The 20,278-nt window shown below is 41.0% G+C and overlaps 1 protein-coding gene across 4 annotated transcripts in view; it reads right to left on the bottom strand.

Annotated features, from left to right (window-relative positions):
* LOC140725256 (tau-tubulin kinase 2-like) overlaps positions 1-20,278 on the bottom strand; it is a 363,522-nt gene that overhangs the window by 14,303 nt on the left and 328,941 nt on the right. For 3 of the 4 annotated variants that reach the window (XM_073040487.1, XM_073040489.1, XM_073040488.1), the window contains exon 14: positions 18,328-18,570. The exons of the other annotated variant lie outside the window; for it this stretch is intronic. In XM_073040487.1, the coding sequence (XP_072896588.1) occupies positions 18,328-18,570 (243 nt within the window). The remainder of the gene's footprint in view (positions 1-18,327; positions 18,571-20,278) is intronic. 4 annotated transcript variants of the gene reach the window in all.

The raw sequence follows: 20,278 nt of genomic DNA, 5'->3' as shown, positions 1-20,278 counted from the left end.
GGACTCTTCCTCTCATGATCTCGTTATTTATTGCCATTTATTTATATTTACATTTACAATTTGTCATCTTCTGCACTCTGCTTGAATACCCTAGTTGGGCGGTCTTTCAATTATCCTGTTATGGTTACTATTCTACAGACTTGTTGAGTATGCCCACAAGAAAATTAATCTCAGGGTTGTATATGGTGACATACATGTACTTTGATAATAAAATTTGCTTCAAACTTTGTATTCTGCCTTCAAATTTGACATTCCAAAGTGAATCATTTCACACTTTCCCAGACTGAACTCCATCTGCCATTTCTCAGCTCAGCTCTGCATCCTCTCTATGTCTTAATATAACCTATGACAACTTTCTACAATATTCCTAACACCATCAACCTTCATGCCACTTGCAAGCTTACTAACCTACCCTTCTACTTCCTCATCCAGGTCATTTATATTTTAAAAAAATCACAAAAGAGCCGGGGACTCAGAACTGATCCTTGCAGAACACCATTGGTCATTGAACTCCAGGTAGAATAAGCTCCAGCTATAGCCACCCTCTGTCTTCTATGGGCAAATCAATTCTGTATTCACACAGCAATGTTTCCCTGGATCCCATGCCTCCTGACTTTCTGAATAAGCCTGCCATGGAGAACCTTATCAAATGCCTTTCTAAAATCCACATAAACTGCTTTACCTTCATCAATGTGCTTTGTCAAAGCCTCACAGTTCAATCAGGCTTATGATGCATGACCTAACCTTCACAAACCTATGCTGACTATCCTTTATCAGATTATGCTTCTTTAAATACTTGTAAATCCTATCTCTAAGAATCTTCTCCGATATTTTGCCCACCACTGAAGTAAATCTTACTGGTCTGTAATTCTCAGGATTATCCTCACTCCCTTTCTTGAACAAAGGGAGTAATCACACTTCAATCATCACTCCTGTGGTTAGTGAGGGTGCAAGATCATCACCAAAGGTGCAATAGACAATAGGTGCAGGAGTAGGCCATTCGGCCCTTCTAGCCAGCACCGCCATTCACTGTGATCATGGCTGATCATACACAATCAGTACCCCGTTCCTGCCCTCTCCCCATATCCCTTGACCCCGCTATATCTCTTCCCTTGCTTCCTATAATAACTTTGGATATATCCCATCCAGCCCTGGGGACTTACATATCCTATTTTGTTTCTAAAAGTAGCAGCACATTAAGAGCATCCTGACAGGTTGAATCTTCATCTAGTATGAAAGCAGTCAGTCAAGCAGTTCCTAAAAAGGACAGTAAGAACAGCTGAGAAGATCATAGGGGTCTTCCTACCATCCACTGGGGACATCGCTGTGTTCGCAGGGCCCTTAAGGATCCCACCCATTCATCCAGTATCCTCTTTGATTTCCTGCCATCAGGTAGGAGACTATGATGCATAAAAATAAGAATGGTCAGGATGAGAAACAGTTTCTTTCCCCAGGCCATTAGGCATCTGAACTCCTGGCTGCATTGTATTTGAAGTGTCATTGGCAAATCTGTTCCATACTTTACAATATTTAATATTAATGCACTTTAGTTTGTTATCTATATGTGATTCATCTGTAGATTTTATCCTTAACTTCATGAGTTACTGTGTGTTCTGTGCTTAACACCCTGGATCGAAGAAATGTCTCATTTCTATATCATTATGTATGTTATATACATATGTAAATGACAATAAACCTCGCTTGACATCCTCTTTTTTAGCACTGACAAGTTCTAGCGCATAACATCGGCATGTTCCAGCATGTATTTCCAAATGTGCACAAATCCTATCCCTCAATATCCTCTCCAATCTATCCAGTTGCACTTACATCCACTGTGATGAACTGCTTTGAGAGGCTGGTGATGAAACATATCAGCTCCTGCCTAATGAATCTTGAATCTGTCCAATTTGTTTACCATCACAAGTTCATAGCAGATGCCATTTCACTGGCTCTTCACTCAACCCTGGAAGATCTAGACAGCGAAGGTGCATACATCAGGATGCAACTCATTGACTACAGCTCAGCATTCAATACTTTCATCCCTTCAAAACTAATCAATAAGCTGCAAGAGCTTGGCCTTAATACCTCCTTGTACAATTGGATCCTCAACTTCCTCATCTGCAGACCCCAATCAGTTTGGAATGGCAAAAATATTTCCTCCACAATCACCATCAGCACAGGTTCACCATTAGGCTGTGTGCTTAGCCCCTGTTCTATTTGCTTTATACTCATGACCGTGAGGCTAAGCACAGCTACAATGCCACATTTAAGTTTGCTGTCGTTAGCTGAATCAAACGTGGTGAAGAATCAGCATATAGGAGGAAGATTGAAAATCTGGCCAAGCGGTGTCACAACAACAGCCTCTCATTCAACATCAGCAAGGCCAAGGAGCTGATCACTGACTTCAGGAGGAGGAAACCACGTCCATGGCTTTTGGTCGGGAATGTCCAGTATATTCTCGAAGGCACCCACTCATCCACACAGGTCTTGATGAAGTCGATGACAACTGTGGCACGTTCATTCAGATTTGAAGATGAATCCCTGAACATTGCCCAGACCACTGACTCAAATTAGTCCTGCAAGTGTTCCTCCACCTCCTTTGATCGAACTGTCAGCTGAGTTTAAAATTCTGCTAAAATAATTCACCCATGTACACTAAGTGAAAGGGGGGAGGGGTTAACATATTGTGAGAAATCACTGCAGGCTATAGTTACACTGCCATGACAAAGCCACAGTTCAGTACCAAACGCTGCAATAAGGTACCGCATATTTGTGGAAACTTTAAACAGTCTGCAATCTCAGAAAGTGCAAAAGGTTCTATAGCAGTATTCAAAAGAAAGCCAACATGCTTCTTAATATTTATCACCCAATCAGCATTAGAGGAAATGATTATTTCACTCATTGTTATTTATGGAACTTCATGTGCCATATTACAATTCTTCACAAGAACTCTTCAACACAGCATTTTGGGATGTGCCAAGGTTAGAAAACACTATATAAATTTAAATTTGCTCAATTTCTTTATTGGACATATCTGTGGTGGGCTTAATATAATTCAGTGCACAACAGTTCACAAACTAGAAATAAGCTTGGTATAAAATTATTAAATGACCCAAAATGAACCACTTGAACCCCCAAAACATTTTCTAAAATACTAACATGATCCAACACATAAGCACTTGCAGATTTTTCTAGAGTAATACAATTAGAGAAAAGTTACAATGCTAGATTTTAAGTTGATATACAAAGCACTCCACATCTGATTTCTGCTCTGAAAGTTTACGACCCCAAGGGAAGTTAACATCCCTACTTTCATCAAGCCCCTACTTCTTTTTGTGTGTTTCACAAAGAACACCTCTCAATCTTTTGTACTCAAGAATGTAGAGCATAAAACAGTGCAACACAGGAACAGGCTCTTTGGCCCACAGTTTCTGTGCCAAGCATTGTGCCAAATTAAACTCAACCCTCCTGCAACCACATAATCCATATTCTTCCTGCATATTCATGTTCTATCAAGAAGCCTCTGCTTCCACCAGCATCCTCTGGCAGCACATCACAGGTCCCTGTGTAAAAAACCACTTGCCCCACACATCCCTTGAAACTTTCCTTACCTCACCTTAAACCAATGCCCTATTGTATTTGACATTTCTACCCTTAGAAAAAGACTATCTACCCCATCACTGCCTCTCATAATTTTGTATAAACTATTATCAGGTTTCTTCCAAAGAGAACAATGTATGTCCAACTTCTGCATTTAGCTAATATCCCTTATTACAAGCAGCATCCTCTTCTCAACGCTCTTGGAAGCCTCTTGTAATGTGGCGACTAAAATGATGCAATACTCCAAATGTGGTGTAGCCAAAGTTATATACAACAACAAGATGAATTCTTGACTTTAACACTTCATGATCCTAGTGATGAAGGCAGACTACCTTTGTGCATTGCCACTTTCAAGGAGTTATGGATTTGGACCTCCAGATCCTTCCATTCATTCTTGGTGTAACGGGTCCAGCCATTAATTGCACACTTTACATTTAAACTCCCAAAGTGCAATACATCACACCTGCTTGAATTAAGCTCCATCTACTGGGGTTTCAAGATAGTGGCACAGTGAAAGGTCTGCTTTGCTGAGCTCAGCACCTCAACATTGATAATTTTGTATATAAACCTATCCGTTTCAACTTGTTTTTTAAATGCCCAAGTGTCGGATTTAATAACATGAACATTGATGAGTTTTTTTGAGCTGTTCCAACACCCATGCCATCGAAAAGTACTAAAAAAGACGGCCAGGATGGACTGCACAGAGCGCTTGCCCGGGGCTGGGGAGCTAGCCATTGCTAGCTCTGCTAACACACTGGACCCTGCTTTTTGTCAAGTAATTCAGGAAGTTACAGAGAACATATCCAAAATGATGGACGAGAAGCTGGCTCCACTCTCTCTAATACTCCAAAACCACACATTGGAGCTTAAAAATTTTGATACAAGAATGACCGAGGCCAATGGCCGAGTCTCCGCGGTAGAGACTGTAGCTGATTAGGCTCAAAGCCACGTCCGGGCGCTGGAAAAGCAATTTCAAAGCCTGTCTGACCGTATCAATGATCCTGAGAATAGAGGCAGGAGGAAGAACATACAGATCATCGATCTACATAAAGGTACAGCAGGCAGGTCAGCAAAGTTTTTTGAGGGCTGGTTGCCTAATTTCCTTGATTTGAAAACCAAGCCTGGACGCATTAAAGTGGAAAGAACTCATCATATGCTGGCCCCAAAGCTGGGTCCAGACCAACACCCTCGACCTGTCCTTGTCTGGTTCCATAATTTTGGTGATAAGCAAAGAGTGATGGAGGCTTCGAGACACCACGGGACTGACGCCCAGGATTTAATATATGAGGGATCCAGGCTTATGCTTTTTCAAGATTTCTTGGCAGCTATTGTTCAGAAGCGCAAAGAATTTGACCAGGTGAGGAAGCGGCTGAGAGAATCCGAAATCCAGTACTTTATGCTATACCCAGTGGCGCTGAGGATCACCTACAACGGGACCACTTGTTGATACTTGATTTTCCTGACAAAGCTAAAACTTTTGTGGACACGTTGGGCTAAAGAATGTATACAGTATATTGTGTAGCCCTGGTTATGGACGACAACATGACCAGGGCTACACAATGGTCGCTTTAGTTTACCTTTTCATTACTCGATGGCAAGATATTTTATAGGACGGGTAATGTATTTGTTTTGATTAATACAGTTTCATTATTTGTTTAAGTTAGCGGTGCTGCTCCAGCCTGAAGGAGCTTAAACATGATGGTAACAAATCGGTGGATTGATAAATTATGCCGTTTTCATTTTTGACTATGTTAGATATTGGCAGTGGGGCAGAATATGGGGTGCTAGAAGGTTCAGATATCCCCTTTAAGTGTGGGGTAAGTCCTCTTGTTCAGCGCTGTTGGCCCTTTGTTCTTTTTTGTGTTTTTTTTATTTACTTATTGCTGCTCAGCTGATCTTAAGTTAGGTTTCTTCTCCTCCGGAGTCAAATCATTGTTATAAAGGGTTATGGCCAGTAATATATTAAAATTGTGCACTTGGAACATTAAGGTGAGTCATTCACCAATCAAGAGAAAGAAAATCCTACTAAAACTGAGAAAGGAAAGGGTGGATATAGCCTTATTGCAAGGGGCACATTTAAATGATAAAGAACATCTAAAACTGCAACAGAGTGGATTTGATCAAGTCTATTTTTCATCCTTTAATACCAGGAGTGGGGGTGGTGGCCATTTTAATTAGGAACAACTTACCTTTTAAGTTATTAGACTGCATTAAGGATAAATATGGGAGATTTGTGATTGTCAAGGCTTCAATATATGGAGAGGAATGTGATATTCTCAACGTTTACTGCCCTCCAGCTCATCCTCTCAAATTCCTAATAGATGCTTTTTCCAAACTTACAAGCTTTTCAATACAGAACATTATTGTAGGTGGGGATTTTAATTGTCTCATGGACCCATTGATGGACAGAATATCTAGTGGTCCCCCATTGCTCTCCTCACAGTCCAAACAAATCATGGGCTTATGTGGAAAACTAGGACTTGTGGATGTCTGGAGGTCGTTACATCCCTCAGACAAAGACTTCACATTTTTTTCTAATCCACATAAGTGTTACACCAGAAATGATCTTTTTCTAACCCCCAAAATGCTCCTAGACTTTGTTGTATCCTGCACAACTGGAAATATTGCTATTTCTGACCATGCAGCAGTATATTTAAATATCAAGCCCAAAGATAATTCAGCACGATCTGGACATTGGAGGCTGAACCCTTTTATTCTAAAAGATAATAAATTTATAGACCACTTTACTTCTGAACTCAAAACATTCCTATCTATTAATTCCAAATCAGCTAGTAGTCCATCGATGCTCTGGGAAACAGCTAAGGCCTATGCAAGGGGATTAATACTCCGTTAGTAAGAAGTGACAAACTGCAGAACAGCAGCGCCTAGTGGAAGCAAGACTGGCGCAGCTGAAAAGGATTATATTAATAAGTCTTCTGCAGCTAAGTTAACAAAGATCACAGCCCTACGCTGTACACTAAACTCTTTATTTACACAAGCAGCCAAAAGAAAATTGACATTTGCTAAACAACGATTGTTTGAACATGGTGAAAAACCAGGTAGGTATTTGGCTTACTTAGCTAGAAAGAAAAATGCCTCTCAGACTATTGCTTCAATTAGGGGTGGGACAGGAGCCCTCACTAGTAATTCTAAAATGACTGATGTTCTGTTTAAGAATTTTTATTCTACATTGCATCAATCTGAGCAATGTAATGATGGGCAATCTAGGATGGCGTCCTTTTTCAGGAATTTAGATCTCCTAGGCATTTCTTCTGAACAAGAGTCCCTCCTCAAGGCTCCGTTATCTATACATGAGATACAGGAAGCAGTGAGACAGCTCCAAAGTGGGAATGCCCCTGGTCCTGATGGACTCACTAGTGAATTCTATAAAGAGTTCACAGGGTTATTATCAGAGCCTATGCTAAACATGTTCAATCATGCATTTAATTGTGGTCTCCTCCCATCATCATTGAGAGAAGCTAATAGCTCCCTAATTCTTAAAAAAGTAAAGAGCCCTGAAGACTGTGCCTCCTACAGACCTATTTCATTGTTAAATGTTGACTTTAAAATCTTATCTAAAACCTTAGCGTTATGATTAGAAACTGTGTTACCTTTTATCATAAAAGAGGATCAAATGGGTTTTGTAAAAGGCCATAGATCATCTCACAATATCAGAAGATTACTTAATGTGATTCAGGCATGTCAGCAACAGGCAGTGGACGGTTTGGTGGTTTCCTTAGATACAGAAAAGGCCTTTGATCATGTTGAATGGCCATATCTTTTTTTCACTTTAGAACAATTTGGTTTGGGCAATAATTTTATTAAGTGGGTGAAAGTTCTTTATAATGACCCTTTGGCTGCAATTCTCACTAATGGTATTAGGTCGGTTAATTTTAGTATTCTGAGGGGCAGCCGGCAGGGCTGCCCTTTATCACCACTACTTTTCACACTAGTGATCAAGCCATTAGCAGAGGCTATTCGGCAAGACTCCAAAATATCTCTCCAGACATAGGACTAAAGTCACATGAAATTACATTGTATGTGGATGATGTTCTAATCTTCTTATCAAACCCTGCTATATCACTACACCACCTTATACAATGCATCAATTCATTTAGCGCCTTTTCAGGTTATAAAATCAACTTTACTAAATCAGAGGCTATGCCTCTGGGGAATCTGCTGCAGGTACCTGACACTCAGGATGTTTTCCCCTTTAAACTGTCACACACAGGTTTTGTTTACCTAGGCTTATTCATCACACCTATGTTTAATCAATTGTTGAAAGCTAACTTTACACAGTTATTTGACAAAATCAAACAGGATGTTGAATAACGGAGCACTCTTCCCGTTTCTTGGTTTGGCCGAATATCCTTGCTCAAAATGAACATTCTTTCTCATCTGCTCTACCTAATACGAACGATTCCAGTCACTTTCACCCAACAAACAATTAAAAAATAAATGGCTGGTTTGGTTTTTTCATTTGGAACAAAAAAAAATACCCTGTATTAAAATGACTAGGTTACAGCTTCCCAGTAGTCTCGGGGGTCTGGATTTTCCGGACAACAAAAAAAACAATCAATTAAGTTCCTTTTTATCTTATGTGGTTTACTGGGTTTGCAGGGACCCCTCCTCAATATGGCCAGACATTGAAGCCTCACAAACAAACAAAATGCCCTCTTATTAATTTGCTTTTCCTCAATAAAATGAAATTAGTTAAGGAATATTGTCACAATCCAATAATAATTAACCCAATCAGGGCTTGGAGGTGTGACAAATTGAGGGCAATGCAGCAAAAATATCACCCTTCACTCCAATAACCGGCAGTCCAGATTTTCAGCCTGGCATAATGATTTCTGGATTTAAACTTTTGACTTCTAAGGGTATTTTCCATCTAGGAGATTTGTTTGATGAAGGAACAATGATGTCTTTTAGTCAAATAGTACAGAAATACTATCAAGTACAGCAAGGATCTTTTTCATTTCTTTCAGATAAGAGATTATATACAGAAAAAAAACACCATTGTTAACTGATTTCTATAGTTCTGACATAGAAAAGAGGGTGTTTTGTTCTAAGGGTGAAGTCTCCATCAGTATTTTTTTTACAGAATCCTGAGGGAATGTTCTTGCAGAGAGGCTGAGCAGCTGGGAAGGGTCTGGGAGGAAGAGCTGGGAATAGAAATTACAGCTGAAACATGGAAAAACATCTGTGATAATGCAAAGAAAATTTCAGTTTGTAATAGAACTAAAGCATTGCAACTCAAAATTCTGCATCGAGCTCATCCTACTCCAGATCGTCTCTCGAAATTTAAGACGGGGGTTTCTCCAATGTGTTCTAAATGTAAAGTAAATACTGGAACTTACACCCACTGTTTTTGGACTTGTTCCAAACTTCAGGCATACTGGAGTGATATTTTGGGTGAAATGTAAAAGATTCTGAAGATGGAGCTTGAACTGGACCCAGTGTCTTTTCTCTTAGGCTTCCCCAGCAGTCGTATTATTAATGCACATCAGAGAAAAAAAAAATTTAAGTTCTGACTTTTTGAGCAAGGAAGAACATTTTACTTTGTTGGATATCCGATAAGACCCCTGGACTTTCTAGGTGGCGTAAATTAATCATGGGATATATTCCTTTGGACTTTTTAAACATGTATGGTACACACAAAAACAAATAGTTTTCATAAAACATGGCAACCTTTTCTACAATATGTAGATGTAAACCTGTCTGCTATACTAATAAGGGCTTTTGTATAGGACGTTGTGGTGATGTCTATACTCTGATGGAAGTGTTTTGATAGCTGATATCTGTGAGGGGAAGAAATGTTTTGTTGAAATGGAAATTGAAAGCTTTGTTATGTTGAGCAAAAAAAAATTATTAAAAAAACTCCATCTACTACTATGCCTGTGACAGTAACTCATATATACCCTGCTGTATCCTTTGGCAATCTACTTCACTGTCTGCAACTCCACCAATTCTTGTATTGTCTGCAGACTTACTAACCAACCATCTACATTTTAGTCATAGAGTTACAGAAGAATACAGCACAGAAACAGGCCCGTTGACCCATCTAGTTTGCGCCAAACCATTAATCTGCCTAGTCCCATTGACCCGCATCCAATACCCTACATACCTCTCCCACCCAAGTACCTGTCCAAATTTCTCTTAAGTATTAGAATCGACCACACATTCATCACTGGTGCTGGCAACTCGTTCCACACTCTCACAACCCTCTAGGTGAAGTAGTTCCCCCCTCATATTCCTCTTAAACTTTTCACCTTTCACCCTTAACCCATGACCTCTGGTTGTAGTCTCACCCAACTAAAGTGGGAAAAAGCCAGTTTGCATTTGCCTTATCTATACCCCTCATAATTCTGTATACTTCTATCAAGTCTCCTCTAAGAAATTATTTGAATTTTCCCTATAACTCAGGTCCCAGCAACATCCTTGCAAATTTTCTCTGCATTTTTTGAATCCTATCTACATCTTTCCTGTTGGTAGGTGACCAAAACTAGATACAATACTCCAAGATAGGCCTCATCAACATCTTAACACAATTTCAACGTAACATTCTACCTCCTGTACTCAACAAACACGAGAAAATCTGCAGACGCTGGAAATCCAAGCAACACACACAAAATGCTGGAGGAGCTCAGCAGTGCAGGCAGCATCTATGGAAAAGAGTAAATAGTCGACATTTCTGACAGACCTTTCATTAGGACTGATGCCGAAACATCAACTGTTTACTTTTTCCATAGATGCTACCTGGCCTGCTGAGTTCCTGTAATACATTGATTTATGAAGGCCAATATGCCAAAAGCTTTCTTTATGATCCTTCTCCTGTGACACCACTTTTAAGGAATTATGAATCTGTATTCCTAGATCCCTCTGTTTTTCCATACTCCTCAGTGCCCTACTGCTCACTGTGTAAGACCAACTCTGGTTGGTCCTCCCAAAGTGCAACACCTCACACTTGTCTGTATTAAATTCCACCTCCCATTTTTCAGTCTATTTTACTAGCTGGTCTAGATCCCACTACAAGGTTTGATAGTCTTCCTCACTATCCACTACATCCCCAATCTTGATGTCATCCGCAAATTTGCTGATCTAGTTAACCACATTATCATTCAGATTGTTGACACAAATGACAAACAACAAAGGACTCAGCGCCAATCCCTGAAGCACACCACTAGTCACAGGTGTCCAGGCAGAGAGGCAGCCATTTACTACCACTCTCTGGCTTCTCCCACAAAGCCAATGTTTAATCCAATTTAATACCACATCTTGAATGATGAGCAACTCAGCCTCTTGACCAATTTCCCATGTGGGACCTTGTCAGATGCCTTGGTGAAGTCCATGTAGACAACATCCACTGCCTTGCCTTCATCCACTTTCCTGGTAACTTCCTAAAAAAACTCTATGATTGGTTAGACAAAACATACCATGCACAAATCAAATCAAGTTTAATTATGGAACAAGACAGCATGCCTCTGGGGCCAAGGTGCATAACATACGTTCAAAATAGTGAGAGAGAGAGAAAAAAAACACGCATATCATTATGCTAGAAAACACATATATAGTTCAAGTCCCTGAGCGACATGGTACAGCTCCTGGCAACCCAGCCTGTCATTCCATTAGTTGAACACTGGAGGCAGCGCTGATGGGAGAGGCCAACTCTCAACTGAGCATAGACTCCACTCTACACTGCCTCCAGCGTTCTCTCATCTGGACTGCAGCAAACGACAAGCCCACTTGATATCTTGTCCTCAGTACAACTGAGGCCACAGGGCTGCTTCATTGCCTGTCTTTCCACCAAACAAGGGAAACAGACCTGTGGCATCTCACATTAACAATGTCCAACAGGATCTTGCAATCACAAGAGAAATCAAAAGAGAAAAGAGACAGCCATTCACCGTTACACTGCAAACTGCTTTTGTGCATCAACTCCACTGTCTTCGAGGAGTCAGAAACACGGGCCTCTGAACCTTCTGCCATCCTGTCCGCCGGCTCCTCTTCCTTCTGCCAGTCCGTCTACTGGCTCCTCCTCCTTTGCTATCCTTTTGCTATTAACATATCTGAAAAATCCCTTAGGACAGTGCTTTATAAAGTATTGGTGAGGCCTCACCTTGAGCATTGTGAACAGTTTTGGGCTTCTCATCTAAGAAGAGATGTGCGGGCATTGGAGAGGGTTCAGAGGAGGTTCATAAGGATGACTCTGGGAATGAAAGGGTTATCATATGAGGAACGTTTGATAGCTCTGCGTCTGTACTCGCTGGAATTTATAAGGATGAGGGAGGATCTCATTGAAAGGCCTAGACAGAGTAGATGTGGAAAGGATGTTTCCCATGGTGGGAGAATCTAGGACAAGAGGGCACAGCCTCAGGATAGAGGAGCATCCATTCAAAACAGAGATGCGCAGAAATTTCTTTAGCCAGAGGGTGGTGAATTTGTGGAATTTATTATCACAGGCAGCTATGGAGGCCAGGTATTTAAGGCAGAAATTGATAGGCTCTTGATTGGAAACAGCATCAAAGGTTATGGGGAGAAAGTCAGAGAATGGGGCTGAGGAGGGAAAAAGAAGATCAGGCATGATTACATGGCCGAGCAGACATGATGGGCCAAATGGCCTAATTCTGCTCCTACGTTATATGGACTTTCTTTCACCTTGTTTGCTCGGGCAACCTCAAGCCTTCTTTTAGCCCTTCTGATATCTTTCTTAAGTGTTTTCTTGCATTTCTTATACTTCATAAGCACCTCATTTGTTCCAGCCTGTTATGCACCTCCTTTTCTTCCCTAACTAGCACCTCAATATCTCTTGGGTTATGGAGAAAGATGTTGTTAAGATGCCCTGAGATGCCTTTCCTACACTACTCCTCACATTGAAATATACACAACTCAAAATATTCATTCCACCACGCTCAAGCTTTTGATTTCTGACTCTGTATGCCGGCTTAACAACGTTTTTCTTCCACAACCACTCCACCATCTTTTCTGGTGCCAGGGTTCCCATCCCCATGCAACTCCAGTTTAAGCCCCCCCCCCCCCCATGTAGCACTATCAAAGCAAACCTTTCCACCAGGACATTAGCCCTCTCCTCCAATTCAGCTGCAAACAGTCCTTTCTGTACAGGTCCCACCTTCCCTGGAAGAGAGCCCAGATCCAAAACTCTGAAGCCCCCTTTCTCCTGCACCACATCTTTAGCCAGGTGTTAAACTATACGATCTTACCATTTCTGACCTTATTAGCATGTGGCACAGGTATCAATCTTGAGATCACAACCCTGGAGGACCTGTCCTTTAATTTAGCACCTATTTCCCTGAACTCACCTTGTAGGACCTCATCACCAATCCTACCCATGTTGTTGGTACTGATGTGGGCCACGTCCTCTGGCTGCTCACCTTCTCACTTAAGAATGCTATGGACTCATTCCAGTGTTCATGACCCTGGCACCCTTGCAACAAACAATCTGGGAATTTCGTTCTCTTCCAAAGAACCTTTCTATTTGACTAACCAACAAATACCCCATCACGGCAGCTCACCTCTTTTATTCCCCTGCCCTTCTGAGCCACAGAGCCAGACCGACTGCCAGGGTCCTGACCACTGTGCCTTTCCTCTGCTTGGTCATTCTCCACACCCCAATATTATGCAAAGCATTATACCAGTTGTTGAGGGGAATTACCACAGGGATACTCTGTACTGGCTGCCCATCTCCTTTCCCCCTCTAGATAGTCACCCTCTGGTTAGTTACCTGTGTCATGCCCCTTGGGTGTAACTACCTCTCTATATGTCCTATCTACAACCCCACAGCCTCCCGAATGATCCTTAGTTGAACTAGTTCCAGCTCCAACTCCTTAACATGGTCTAATAGAAGCTGTAGTTGAATGTACTTCTTGCAGGAGTAGTCATCAGGAACACTAGACCTCTCCTTACCTTCCCACAACCCACAGGAGGAGCATTCCACAAACCTGTCTAGCATCCCCACTGCTCTGAACGTGCTGAAGCCTCGATGAGCTAAAGTCTCAACTCCCCACTCCAACTCTGGCCCACTCACACACTGGCAGCTCCCACAATGGCCACTCTGCTTAAATCTAGCTTCTTTTTATTGGTCTTTGCCAAGTGTCTAACTATCTGCAAATCCAATGTCTCCTTGGGACCATGGTGAACAAACTGTGCTGACTGCCCCGCCCACTTCTTTTAAACTCTCTCTCTCCCTCTATGCAATCCGAAGCCTCTTCAGGACTATGGCGTGTAAAATGCAAAATTTGATTCCAAGTTATTTACCAAATAACAAAGTTTTCAGTACTGATCTCTGCTTGAGTCTGACTGACCACAGAACTGCAGACAGACACACTACTGTGACTTCATGGGCCAACTGATTATGAATCCAAACTACCAATTTAGCAGTGAGGCCATGATTCTGAATCATCCTGATTGATCTGCCACAGGAGACCTACCAAGCATCTTACTAAAGTCCATGTAAACAAAATCCACTACTTTACCCTCATCAATCACCTTGGTATCCTCCATCAAAACCTCAACTGAATTTGCAAGTATTGACTGACATGCTTTAATCTTTCTTCACACCACAAACCTGCCATTCTTGGATTTAGTGTGGTGAACCTTCTGTTGGTTGGAAGTACAGACCTGCACATAATGCTCCACATGCTGTCTCACCAGGACACAGTATAAACAGGGCAAGATGTCTTTTACTCAAATTCTCCTGCAATAAACAGCAACTACCACTTTGCCTTTCTAATTGCTTGCTGTATCTGTGTCTTAACTTTCAAGTATTCAAGTAAACGACACACAGGCCTCTTTGAATACTTTGCATTTCCCCCAAAAGGATGATTTTTTCTTCACATTAAATTCCAATTCACTTCATCTGTCCATACCCTAAAGCATTTCCATATGTCATCATTATATGGAACAAATGATTCTGCCTACACTGCAAGCCATCCAGAGCTGAATTCATCTAATATTATAAAATAAAGCACCCTTTAAATAAGAATTAGTTCCCACAATTTACTGTGCCTTTTGCTTATCATCTTGAGGTCAAAACCAGAGAAGAATTCAGGTATCTAGGACCCATAAGACCATAAGAGATAGGAGCAGAATTAGGCCATTTGGCCCACTGAGTCTGCTCCACCATGTAATCAAGGCTGATCCTTTCTACCCCCCCCCCTTCCTCAACCCACTCCCTGACCTTCTCCCTGTAACTTTTCATGCCATGTCCAATCAAGAACCCATCAAGCTCTGCCTTAAATACACCCAACGACCTGGTCTCTACAGCTGCCAATGGTAATAAATTCCACAAATTCACCACCCTCTGGCTAAAGAAATTTCTCCACATCTGTTTTAAATGGAAGTCCCTCTATCCTTAGGCTGTGCCTTCTTGTCCTAAGCTCCTCCACTATGGGAAACATCCATTCTATATCTACTCTGACTAATCTTTTCAACATTCAAAAGGTTTCAATGAGGTCTCCCTCCATCCTAAATTCCAGTGGGTACAGACCCAGAGCCATCAAACGTGCCTCGTATGATAACCCTTTCATTCTGGAATCATCCTTGTGAACCTCCTCTGGAGGCTCTCCAATGCCAGTACATCTTTTCTTAGATAAGGAGCCCAAAACTGTTCACAATATTCAAGGTGAGGCCTTATAAAGCCTCAGCATCATATCCTTGCTCTTGTATTCTAGACCTCTTGAAAGGAATGAATGAATGAATTCACGTTTATTCACAACAGCATCCATTGGAGACTTCCATTATGAACCTTACTTTTCCAATAACCACAAATGTGCACAATAAAGCTGTTTTAGAATTTTATGAGTTAGGGAACTAGTAAGAATCTGGCTTGATCTTTGTGATTAAAACATTAAAATGCCACAAACCAATGGAAACTTCTTCAGACAATTGTCTGCTTTGCCTTAACACCCACTTACACTATGGTACTGCACCACACCAATAAAAGGGAATCAGAGAGTATACAGTCCATTACAATTGGGCCTTCTATTCAGAAGCATGAATTAAGCAGCAAGGAAGTTAACAGCTACTGTATTGCATTTTATCAATATTTATTCATGAAGAGTTCACCCAGACTTGGAGCTGAAACAGACTTCATACATTTCGGTAAACCCCATTCTAGACATTAGATGTAATTTATCATATCCTTTAACTTCTACAGCAAATAGATAGATAGATAGATAGATAGATACTTTATTCATCCCCATGGGGAAATTCAACTTTTTTCCAATGTCCCATACACTTGTTGTAGCAAAACTAATTACATACAATACTTAACTCAATAAAAAAATATGATATGCATCTAAATCACTATCTCAAAAAGCATTAATAATAGCTTTTAAAAAGTTAAAGATTTATTTATCATAATTACATAAAAACATGCAGTGAAATGTGTTGCTTCTGTTAACAATTAACAAAACCTAGGAATAAGCTTGGGCAGTTCATAAATTTTGCCACACATTCAAGATGCACTGCATTTCAGATCTTAGTATGAACATTTTAGATTGATGCAAATCCCATATTTGGTGCTTTCATTCATTTTCAAACCATTTGCAATTCTGTGCCTCAGGAGTCTAAAAATTAAGAGGCAGCAGTAGATTTTATTCAAGAGGAGTGGAGTAGCTAGGAAACTGACAAAAAGCCTCTCTCAAGGATACTGGGAAAGATGCCAAAATTCATTCTATTTAGTGTATTCTATGGGGCATTGTCAATGACTACAGGGATTTTTGAGAACGCCAACTGCCCTTTCTACCATGATTCTGGCCAAACTCTTCAAAACAGAGAATTATTCTCAACATCATGAACAGTGGATTGTTCCAGAAGTGCAATATTACATCAGAATCTGAACATACTGAGTGAAAAATAATCCAGTCACGTCTCATCTGTGGATCCATGCTGGGGCATTTTTGGTCAAGTGGACACTGGGGCTGCATCAAGCAACAAGACACAATTAGTTCTGTACTGGAACTTTGTTTTAAACCTTATATTGGCTGAAAATGAAGCCTAAAGATTCTCCATCAGAGTCCATAACTCTATAACATACAATGAATGATTCTGATTCTGTGACCTAGTTGTGAGATTTGTTGGGAATGGAATAGTAAACAGGGGGGATAGATAAAAACAGAAAATGCTGGAGATACTCAGCAGTCAGAAAGCGTCTGTGAAGAGAAAAATGGATTAATGTTTTAGGTTGAGAACTTCTTATCAGACTGGGCAAAGATAGAAAATTATGAATGTCTTAAGTTGCAGAAAAGCGGTATGGTGAAGAGAACAAGGGAATGCTTGGGATAGGGTAAAGACCAAGAGAGACTGCAAAACTGGTGATGCCAAGCCAAAAGAGATCAACAAAAACCTGTTAACTGAAGCTGATCTGTCCACCCGTCAAGTGCTGATTCATTACAGCATTTTCGGAAGTCCAAACCCTCTAAGACATGTGTCCCATCAGTACTTTTATATATTAAAAAAAATCCACTCAGATCTCATACTGCTGTGCTCAGAATGAGGTTCAAAGCCATGTACTCTGCGGCATCCTCCCAGCAATGATTCCCCAAAGGTTTAGTGTGGAGAGGCTGCCTGTGTAGGTTGGTGATAGGTAGGTCAGGGAGAGAAATGCAGCCGCTCAGGGTTCGTTTATGACACTCAGAGCAGCACCTTAGTTAGCATGGTGATTTCAGGCCATTACTGGGGACTGGCGGCACCTACTCCATGTGTTCGATGCTCACAATGCTGTGTCATTGTTCTGCAGAAACCAAGCACAGATTGAGTGATGTTTTAAACAGAAAGCCTCCATTCACTCCACAAGGACAACCCTGATCTTTCAGTTGCCTGACACTTTAACTCTCTGTCCAACTCCAATCTCTGATTTAAGTCCCATACATCGTTCCAAATAAGACCAAGGCAAGTGGAAGAGATAAAACATCATCAGAATTAGCTAGCTGTGATCATGTCATAACATTAACTCAGGTTTTTCTTTCTCTGACGACGCTGCCTGGCCTGCTGGACAGTTCCAGCACACTCTTATTTCAAATGTAGTGTGTTGTGCATCTCACACTTCCAGCAATGATTTTGTTTCATTCTCTTCCCCATCTTCACACATCTTTTCCTTCAAGTCATACAGATCAGATGTAACTAAAATTTCCTCCTCTCTCAGCCAACACCACTACCATTTGTCTTTTGGTTTCCACCCAATCACAGACAATCCCTTTGACCTCTCCAACCCCACCTGCTGCCTCTGCACTATAAACACACTCGTTTCTAATTTTGCTTAGTTCTGACGAAAGGTTAGATTGCACCCCTGCCCACCACCAAAATTGTTAAAAGCACCAGTTATTTTTCTGATTCATTTGTCAAACAGCAGTTATTTAATTGATGCAGTGACAACATTCTAACTTAAATGATGAAACATATTTATATCTAACATCCTTATAAAAAAACTGTTTTATTGTAATAAACCTCAATGACACACGCTCAAATTGAGTGTTCATTTAGATAGCCTATCTGTTAAAAATTATGAAGATCCTTCCAAACATTGATGACTGTTCCTTAACCAAAACATATTCCCAGAATGTTAATGAAATGAAAAGGTTAATACATTTTTTAAATCACTGAATTTAGGGTTAGTACCAAATGGATTGAAAGTAAATACAATGCTGGAATAGTTTTTAAAAACTCAACTACAGTAAAGAATACTGCAAACAAAATCTATTGGTTCACCTGTTGGAGCTGAGCTTTGGAGATGCGAATGATAGAAGGCAGCTTGGTGTTGCCTGGAAGGAAGGGAAGCTGCCTGCGACCTGGGCAGCGTAAATTGTTCTCAGCTGACTGGCTCCTGTGCAAATCTGACTGCCTCCTGTGAAGTGGATCCAAATCTGAGGATAAGAATGCTACAGGGCTTGGGGGTCGGAAGGGACACTGCTTCCTTGGAGTGTTGGGATGTGGCAAATGAGTTGTGTTCAGCTGTGAGAACATATGGATGGGAATATTGGTGAATTCAAGATCAAGACTGCTTTCTGTATACATGAAAAAATACAAGCACACCAAGAAAACTCACACACATATTCTCATATACATCCACACATTTCATGCAGTTACAATTCAGTCCGGTGAAATGTTAGTGTTAACAATGGACAACAGCAATTACAGACATGCAGATTTAACAGTACAACCATGTGATGAATGGATGAGGAATGGCTCTGGCAAAAAGCAAACAAGATGGAAGACACATTTTTTTATTACTAGGTTTTTCATCTCCAGCCTTTTAAGCTGCTGTTTAGTCCTGCCCCCCCCCCCCCACTTACTGCAGGGCTCGCTCCCTACACAACTCCCTTGTCCATTCATCCCTCCCCATTTATCTCTCTCCTGGCACTTACCCCTGCGAGAAGAACAAGTGCTATACCACCCCCAACATCTCCTCCATCACTACCATTCAGGGCCTTAAACAGTCCTACAGTCCTCCCAGGTGAATGACACTTCACCTGTGAGACTGTATCAGGTGCTCTCAGTGTGGCCTCCTGTATATTGGTGAGACCCAACATAGATTGGGAGACTGCTTCACCAAGCACCTACACTTTTGTTGACCGGAAAAAGCAGTATCTCCCAGTGGCCACCCATTTTAATTCCACTTCCATTCCCACATCAATCCATGGACTTCCCTGCTACCATGACATGGCCACACTCAGGTTGGAGGAGCAACACCTTATATTCCGTCTGGGTAGCCTCCAACCTGACAGCATGAAAATCGATTTCTCAAACTTCCGGTAATGCCTCTGTCCCCCTTCAATATTCCCCATCCCCTTTGCTGTTTCATCTTATCTCCTTATCTGCCTATCACCTCTCCCTTTTCTTTCTTCCATTGCCTTTTGTCCTCTCCCATGATTCCCCTTCTCCAGCTCAGCATCTTTCACCAATCAACTTCCCAGTCTTTACTGCCCCCTCACAGTTTCACCTACCACCTTGTATTTTTTCCTCCCCTCAACTTCTTACTCTGACTCATCTTTCTTTCTCCATTCCTGCCGAAGGGTCTCTGCCTGAAACGTCAACTGTACTCTTTTCCACAGATGCTGCCTGGCCTGCTGAGTTCCCCAGCATTGCGTGTGTGTTGCTCCGATTTCCAGCATTTGAAGATTTTCTCTTGTTTTAAACTGCTCTCTTGCTGGGAAATAATTTCACAAATGCTGAGAGATCAACAACTCCCTCGTGTGGCCATTCTTCAGTTCCAAGCTTAGGGTCAAATAATATCACAGGTGAACATTAGGGTGAATAATATCTGTATTTAACAAGTACTAATATGACTGAAAACACATTTACACTCTCCTCTTTCTTAAAGCAGCCTGCATGGCATCAGCAAAGTCAGAGTTGAGACTGACTTTTGCTGAACCAAAAACAAAACACCAGAGAACTCCAATTGCAGCATGTAAAATAGCTACCATTTTCATCTCCAACTCTAATTTTTTCATCATTTTCATTTCATCTTGTCTTCCATTGCCAGCAAAAATAAGCTCCAACACTACATATTAGAGAAAATATTGCCATTTAATGATTCTGAAGGGATTTTTGAAATTTGTTTGCTATTCTGAAAAATGTGTAAAAATGTTAAACAAAATTCTTCAGCCATAGGGTAAAATAAATTTTCTGGAGCACAAAAAATGAGATCGAGTTGGTCAAT

Source organism: Hemitrygon akajei, chromosome 3 (assembly GCF_048418815.1).
Source record: "Hemitrygon akajei chromosome 3, sHemAka1.3, whole genome shotgun sequence".
Lineage (NCBI taxonomy): Eukaryota > Metazoa > Chordata > Chondrichthyes > Myliobatiformes > Dasyatidae > Hemitrygon > Hemitrygon akajei.
This window is presented reverse-complemented; position numbering and strand designations above follow the sequence as displayed.